The 8,619-nt window shown below is 40.5% G+C and overlaps 1 protein-coding gene across 2 annotated transcripts in view; it reads right to left on the bottom strand.

Annotated features, from left to right (window-relative positions):
• ca16b (carbonic anhydrase XVI b) overlaps positions 1 to 8,619 on the bottom strand; it is a 107,886-nt gene that overhangs the window by 16,603 nt on the left and 82,664 nt on the right. For both annotated transcript variants that reach the window (XM_079242959.1, XM_079242960.1), the window contains exons 7-12: positions 8,403 to 8,560; positions 7,006 to 7,198; positions 2,996 to 3,180; positions 278 to 386; positions 118 to 167; positions 1 to 4 (exon numbers count right to left, since the gene is read on the bottom strand). The exon at positions 1 to 4 is cut by the window's left edge and continues 741 nt beyond it. In XM_079242959.1, coding sequence (XP_079099085.1) covers positions 1 to 4; positions 118 to 167; positions 278 to 386; positions 2,996 to 3,180; positions 7,006 to 7,198; positions 8,403 to 8,560 — 699 coding nt within the window. The remainder of the gene's footprint in view (positions 5 to 117; positions 168 to 277; positions 387 to 2,995; positions 3,181 to 7,005; positions 7,199 to 8,402; positions 8,561 to 8,619) is intronic.

Here is an 8,619-nt window from a genome sequence, read left to right as displayed (position 1 = left end):
TGGGCTGAGAATGACAAACGGGGGGAAAAAAAATAAAGAAGGTTACACAAGAGCTACACATGCATGTAACCAAACAGTAAATAAGACATTCGCACTGCCATCTTCTGGTCAACTAACCATCCCAGTCTTCACGATGCGAGACCCTTCAAAGATTCTTGTTGTGTTTGCTGGACATGAAAGAAAAAAATAGAGAGAGGAAAAAAAAAAACTGAATCTTTTCTTCGTGTTTGACTTTAAGAAAGACCAGGCGCAACGGCTGGAAGAGCTGATTATGTACCTCTGAACAACAGTGTCTGGCTGAAGTCACTGCGCAGGTCGTGCTGACATACTGCCTGCACTCTGAACAGGTACAGCAGGTCAGGGGACACATTAGTAATGACTGCTTTCTGCAAGAGAACACACGGATACATTTGCAAAAAATTATCGTAGAAGTAGTGAAATTACATTTGAGAGCAGGGATGTTGATGCCTTAAGTGAAAATATATTACATGAAACTACAGCTCTGTCAACAGTCATTTTCCTGTCTAATTTAGAAGTGTTCACAGATGGCTATACTTATATTAAAATTGTCCTCACAATGGACGGGTGATTGCCTCTGCTGTTGCAGAGCTAGTTCTTTCTTCTGGAATAATTCAGATAAAGTGTCCAAAAAATAGAAACTGAAAATTGAAATGGAAATGAAAGTGGAAATATTAGAGGGACTGACTATGGGAAGAGAAGTAAAGACAGTACATGAACACAGGAGTCAGCCTTTTTAATCAGATATGAAAAAGAAAAACGCAATATGAAGCTGCTGATCTTAATGAAACAAAGTATTAAAACATAAATAAATGGGTTATATCCTCACAATGGCTAGAAAACAGCTGTAAATGGCAGAGAAAGCCATTTAAATTTTTTAATGTTTTTAAATGTTTCACCAGTTGGATCTCGGTGTTATTTAACTCTTTTTATTTTATAAACATGGGTTTATAAAATAAAAATGGCTGCATCGTATCGTTTGCTACTTATGGTTTTCCACAGCATACCAGCCCTAACATAGACACTAAGCCCACATGACAGAGCCACAGGAAACAGAGAATGAAGACCGAACTATAGAGATAAGACAACTGTACGGACCATCTCTGCTTGCAAAGCTGACAGAAAACCAAAAAAGGCCCACAGTAAATGTTGCAACAGACTGCCTGAAGCTGTAAAATAACCAGCAAAGCGAGATTGCAAATGAAATGTTTACTGTTTAGCATCAAACTAAAACCATTGTGGCAGATTTGGAGAGAAGCTGCAAGTGAGACGTGGACTTCTGAGGAAGCAGTAATCTAACAGAGAATATTAATCCACTTTAAGCGGAGCATAGCATTAACGTAATTTGTGAGGCACTCCTCAGCAGCAGGAAATATTTTTGCATATTCATCTTAACGTACCTGTCCATCACGTTTAAGCTTCTGTGGCTAGATTCCAAGTTAAAGATCCCTTCCAGGCATGTTATGTGGCATACGGAATGAAGATGAGGTGCATGGAATAATAAGTAATATTTCTTTTCCTCCCCACTAAATAGTTCAATTACCTGGTTAAAAATTCCTAGAAATCACATCTCCTCCCTCTCCCCTTTCCAAGAATTGATGAATATTCATATCATGCTGATTTTCCAAGTGTAATTGCTCAGCTGCACACATCTCCTTCCTTTATTTACAGCGTATGTGCGACGGAGGCATCAAATGTGTGTAAGCTGGATACTGTACCACGGTATGCTTGTAAACCACTTTCAATGTCACACAATGATCTTGTAAAACGTGAACAGATGAATGTAAAAACAGCAGTTTAGCGTGAGAGAGGGAGGTTATTATCCTTAAGGGCTAGCTAGCTGTTTCCTCCAGACTTTGCCCTCCCTGTGCTATTTTCCCCCAACAGAATAGGAGTCACGAAAGCAGCAATAATTCAAGATGCCTCGCCGGTTTCCAAACCATGACAATGACAACCGTGTGTTTTAAAATGCATGACCACGCCAAAGGTAGTAGTGTCACCGAGCCCGGGTTTCTGAACTGGTGGTTGCATGTTTTGACCCGACACTGTTTATATCTAAAGAGGCAGTCATGCAAACTATCAAGACAGCTGGAGGTCAGCAGGCCTTGAAGAGATGCACAGTTGGGTGTTAGATTCTCAGAAATAGATAGATATGTGACCAGGGAGAAGAATATATAGTGTGAAGAAGCACATCCCAGTGGGTGCAGCCTCCTGCAGGGAAAAGATTTATTTCTGTAGACACAGTGAATATTCTGTGGGAATGATACAGTAAGAACTGAAGTGGTGTTTCAATGTTTAAGGCAACCGAACTGCATTAAATGATCACTGGATCAAAGATCTAAAGGACTGAATTTGCTATGCATTTTCTTACTCGAGACTGTTAAAAGAGCTGAATCTGCTGCTTTAAAGCAGAAATGGGTCTGAAAATAAAAGTGCAAATAGCCTTTTGTTTACAGCTCTTTTGTTTTGCATTAGCTTTTTTGACCCTGCAACAGAGACGGAATCAAATTTAAACTAATGCACAAGTAAAGTAAACAAAAAAAAAAAAAAAAAGAAGAGTAAAAGAAAATCAATGGATAATGGAAAATGTTACATCAGGGAAAAGGCCACAGGTGCATTCGTCACCTTATTATACATATATCAGTTGTGACACGCCAATACCTGCGACAGGCCTGTGTTTCTATTCTTAGACAGGTGAGTGACAGGGAAGCGTCTGGGTCCTCATATCAACCAACAACCACATGCAGAGTTCATCACAACCTGTCTCCCCCTTTACACACTGTCACTGATCCAGCCAGCCTTTTATCCTGACAGATAGTGAATATCTGAGGCCTGGCGCACCAATCACAGCTGTTTAGGCAACACAAATTGCAAAATGAATAAATAAGTAGATTTGCAGAACGAATAAAAAAGAAAAAATTATTTTCATTTCCTCTGCTTTGGTCTGGAGTGAGCAGCAGTGTGTGATGATACTCACCATCCTCTGGTCCCCAGTCTTGGTGAAAGTCTTTTCATCTGCAACGTCGCGTTTCACCCAGCTGTAGGAGACCATGTACCCGGTGATGGGCGGGTGGTAGATTGTCAGAGGGCGTTCCCAGCTCACCATCAGTGCCGTCTGGTTCAGCGGCTGGATCTTCATGTTCACTGGGGCACTGCTGCACACTGAAAAGGCCAGGATGGAGAGAGGAGTATGAGAGGGAGGCAGTCGGCTACAAAAGAAAGCATCAGGCTTTTAGTGGCTGTGTGCAGCTGACAGACGGACGGGTCCTTGACCATATCTGTGTTTATGCATAATGATGGGTGCATTTTAACCTCAACACTGCTTCTTCAAAAACTATGTTTAAATCCATTTAAGTACAAAAAACTACCCAATAATTCAGGAACTCAAGTACAAACAAACAAACAAAAAAGAAACATCCTGAAGGCTTGACTGAGGTTAGACTCAACAGCTGGTGTCATTCTGTACTGCCAGTCTTGACACTTGTGCATTTTTCATGCAGCAGCCCAGCAAGAGATCCCAAGCAGAATATCAAATAGCCAGCTATAGTGCTACATAGATGGTGCAGATAATACAGCATCTTCCTGTCCATATCTAATTTGCAAGCCCTCCTGAGTATATCTAAGCAGTATACGTGAAGGATGAAGGACATTATGCAAGTCGGCCTCTAGGTGGCAGTGCAGGCTGCAGCATGGATTTTTACAAAGAGATCCATCAGTATGGCTAAGGGACAATCTGGACATGCCTCTCAGCACATCAGGGCAGTAGCAATCAGAAACTCGTGTCAAATCACTATGTGCTCTCAGAGTTTCTGCCAAATTGAAATTGTCACCACAATTTTCCCCATTCACACAGCAGGGCGATGATGCAAATTATGCACCATGACATGTGAGAAAGAAAAGGAGACAGGGAGGAAGGGAATCAGTCAAAGGAACACAGGGGGAAAAAAAACAACAGGAAGAGAATCTCAGGGTGTTGATTAGGTGTGACAGGTGCGAAATGCATCATAACCTGTCTGGTGTTCGTTGTCAAGTTCAGTAGCTCAAGAACAATAATTTAATAGCTGCAGAATATGTCACTGGGTTTCTAAGTGACTGCATTGCTACTGTCCCAGCAATCACCTCCCTTTTTTACAATTAACACATGCATATTTAAAAAAGAAATCATCTAAAAACCACCTTTTTAATGTCTTTAATTGCTTTTTGCTATAAATCCTGCTTCTTGTTCCTGGGCCTGCAAAAATGTGCATATCTGGGAAAGATGTACTCATTTTAAATTCCACTAATCTACAAAAGTTATTCCTTTTCAGACTCGGCAAACTGTTACAGATGAGCATCTGTAATTTCATCTAGATCTATTTAACTGGAAACAATAGCTGAAACGGGGAGTGTAACTCAGAACCAAATAAATGTTTTGTCAGAGTTAGAACGATAAAAATACTAGTGACTCACACTAGTTATCTGTGAATGCATCCTCTGTAACCTACCAAAATAACCCTCACAGAGGTTCCATTTCATTTTGCTATACAACTCAGAGAAGAGCACGCATCTTTCTTCTGGCAGCTTCCACCATGAAGGAGATGAATCGACTGTTGTCAGCAAGCAGTTCCACTACATCTCGCCTCTTAAAGCTGTACGGTATGTTAAAAGCAACCGGCGTGTCGACGCTGGAATCGTGCAGGAAACAAGAGTTTGACTGAAAACACAATGAAAGGCGTACATATCCGATTTGAACATAAACTGGCATTTTCTGAACTTTGTAGGAAATCCATCTGAGAATAAAATATCAACACAGAAACTACTATACTTATTTTATGATAATGTGTCACACAGACACCGCTGCAGTCTTAACTGAGCCTTAAAAAAAAAAAAAGAAAAGAAAGGAAAGGAAGAAATCTTCTTTGTTTGTAAAATCTCCAGCATGAAGATTTGCTGCTTTTCTCCATTTCAGATCTTTGTACACACTGGGTATTTTTTTTTCTACCATAAATGATACAACAAAAGCTATCACATGACATATCCTTGAACCGTGAAAAATTGTGTTTGGCATTTTCCAGTATTTTGACATTTTACAGGCAATCGGCTGATGGAAATAAAAACGATAAACAGTGAAACTTATAATGAGACTAAATCCGGTCTGCTTGTGAAACAAAGCTTCTGACGGAGCTCACACAGACACTCGGAATCCAGCAAACACAAACGATAAAATAAATGCTGCCTTATTGATCTTGAAATTATTATTGGACAAACAATAAATCTGCACCCGACAAACTAATCTGCAATCTCTGTTTTGCATCTGAAAGGTTAGCTCTGCATTCTTAATGGCCAAACAATGCTGGAAAAGCCACAGTGATTGAGCATTCAGTCAAGGTGTGGCACCAGTTTTAATAATATTTCAAATCAAAGACACTATTTATTGTGTGCGAGGCAAATATTACTCATCGTACAACCTCAGCAGCAGTGGCATGGTTTAATCACTAGCACATTCTTAGCTCTTAACCCAAAGAAATTAAAATACTCTAAAACAAAAGAGAAAATGAGTAAGATGGAGTGGGAGTTGGGGAAAAAAAAAATATTGAGATACACTGGTCCGCATTCATCCTGCCTGGTGACATAATGCCACAAAAGCAATTTCACAACTTCATTTGTATGGGTCTATTTTAGCAGTGCCACATATTAATGATGATTGCTGATCGGCCTTTTTAGAGTGCTCCAACTTCATCACAAGCATTCCCAATCAATTCACCCCACCAGACACCAAGAAACCAACAACACCAATTTAGGGAGCAGCAGCCTTTCTCATTAGTCTCCTTAGTTCCTGCAATGCTCTGTTAAAGCAAGCGCAGCAAGATTCACACATAAAAGAGAAAGACAAACAAAAATACTGTGATCAAACCCCACATGAGGTCAGTGTTTAGTGTGACTTCATTCTTTGAAGATGATATTGTAGTTGTGAGTGACGTGTGCCAAGTTATGTCCAAAACATTCCTAGATATTTCATATTAGGAAATCAGTTACAATCTGTGGTACTTATATCTACTCGTACTATATCTACTGACTTACAAACTTAAAGAAATTGGAGTTGGAAAGCCGGATTTTTTCCCCTAAAACTATAGGATGCTAACATTAGCATAATGGACTTGGTTGTTAAACTAGCTAGATACAACAACTAATGATATCACATTGAGCTTTTTTTTTTTTTAAACTTTACTAGCTTCCACTTTGAACTGAAAGTCAGAAAAAATGGGCCTTACATGAATTTCCAGCAAACATTTAGAGACTAAAGCTTAAATACAGCTGAATACCTTGAATGAGCCTAAAAACCTTTTTCTTGCAGCAGAAATGTAATCGTTGAGTTAAATGCTTCACAACAGGTGAAAACCACATGATAAACTGCTTTGGTGGAGTTGAACAGACCCCCCCCACCCCTCCAAAACTAAAAACACAGTAACACAACTAAAGGAAACTGGATGTGAGTTGTGCAAGAGGAGCAAAGCTGGAAGCTCCAGCAACAGTAAATAAGCAGAGCTGGGCAACGTTAAACAGATGCTCCGTTGAGGCAAAATCCTTTTTGTTTTGCATGAAAGCTGCATAACAGAAAGAGCAAAAAGAACAAACTGCAATCCAGATCTTGATTTACTCTAGAAAAGAAAAAAAAATTCCTCTAAGCTGGTAAACTTTTTCTTGCAAATCCGCAGAATTGCTTTTTGAGTAATCCTGGTAAGAAACAAATAATAACAACCACGCAGCCTCCCATGTGGAAGTAATCAGGTATATGGTTTATGCTGCGGATTTAGGATAGCTTTAGAACAGGATGCCACCATCCATTCCCTCCATTTGCATCAAACTCTTACTACTCATAGGAATACTTATATCACAAGAAGAAGTGAAATGGGAAGTAGTCACTCTAATCGCAGGATGTCGCTCCTGTTACAGTAGTTCTAGTGCACAACGACAGAAAACAATGCATTCAGAAATATAACAGCTCACCTCTTGAAGCCTCGGTGCTGTGAGGGCTTCCGAGTATTTCAGTCAAATCTTTCTGCCATGCATCTTTTACAGCTGACTTAAAAACCTTCCTATTGTCCAGGTCCTGCAGGGGCCTGAAGTTGTTCCTCAGGTACTCAACAGACTTGACGTGGTCCTGTTGCTCCGTTGTAAAGATGGAGTAAAAAGCATCCAGCTGGACGAGAAGAAACACAGAATAGCTATTAAGGCAAGTTTAAGAGCTACTGTTGCCATGTGAATGTGTGTGAGTATATATATGTGTGTGTGTGTGTGTGTGCATGTAAGTGTTAAATATAATATATCATGCAGCACTGCATTTGTAGTCACTTGCCAGCAGCTGACTGTTCACAAGTGGAGAACAGTATTTGCAAGAAACATTTACACCACAGGCAACAGCAGGCACCGACTTCAATCACCACCCCGGCTACCTGCTGGGCTGTAACTTCTCAATGGGGCAAATTTGTGGCCATTGATTGCCAAGAATGATCTCCTGCCGCGTGCTGTAATGACTACACATTACAGATACTGTGGAATCAATGTGTCCTATGGGTGCTTGGAGAAATGAATTACAGGTTCATAAAAGACTATCTGTGAGCGTCACAAACATTGTAGAGCTGGTCAATATTCTTGCAGCAGAAGTCATTTCTGAACAAAAGATTTGTCCTCGTGCAAGTTCATAGAAATTCCACTGAGCCCTGCAAATTCCTGTAGCACGGAATGCACTGGAGGATATGCAGCTGGGTAACCCAAGAATCGTATGTATAAAAGATGCAGCAAAGCAGTGTGAAGGGGATCAGCAAAAAAAAAAAAAAAAAAAAAAAAAAGCGAGAGGCATGATGTGGCATATATTATCTCTCAAAATCACAAGCGGCAAGAACAGCTGGAGGATACATGTTGTAAAGCGCATGTGCCAGCGCTATAAAATGCAACTGTTTTCATTTGCTCGTCCATGTGAAACTTTCTGTTAAATGTCAAATTCGTCCGTTTTAATTAATGAAATTTGAACAAATTCTAAAAATATGATTAACAGCCTCCGCATAAAGCTGTATTATATTTAAGTGCCAACAGACACTGTGTAAGAGAACAGCATGATATATGAGGAAGCGCTATCACGCACTTACTATCATTCAAATACCAGTAATTGCCTCCCCGTTCCTGTTTAATCATGCACTATATAGGCAGCCATGGTTTCATATGTAAAGGAGCTGGAGAGGAACGAGAGAAAGAGGACGGAGGAGGAGAGGCACATGAGGGGAAAATTGCTTGTGCCTTCACAGCGTTGGACTGCAAGTGATCCACTGAGTGTGCGCAAATGGGATCTCGCTGTGTGTGGAGAATATAGCTGTCTAGGCGTGTGTGTGTGCCAGGGCTTAACACACCTGTGAGTGGGACAGATACACAGGCCTGGAAAAGATGATCCACTCCACAACTTTGCTGCAGGGCGGAGTGGTCAGAGAGCCGGTGTATCGGTAATAACTGTCCACTGATGATGGCAGCAGATCCCTCAAGATGAATGACCTGAGGTTGGTTTCCTTTTCTGGGAAAAGCATGAGATTAAAGTGGGTAAAAACACAGAATAGCAGACAGCCCAGCACT

Source organism: Telmatherina bonti (assembly GCF_933228915.1).
Source record: "Telmatherina bonti genome assembly, chromosome: 6".
Classification (NCBI taxonomy): domain Eukaryota; kingdom Metazoa; phylum Chordata; class Actinopteri; order Atheriniformes; family Telmatherinidae; genus Telmatherina; species Telmatherina bonti.
Note: the sequence above shows the minus strand (reverse complement) of the source record. Positions and strands in the feature narration are given on the sequence as shown.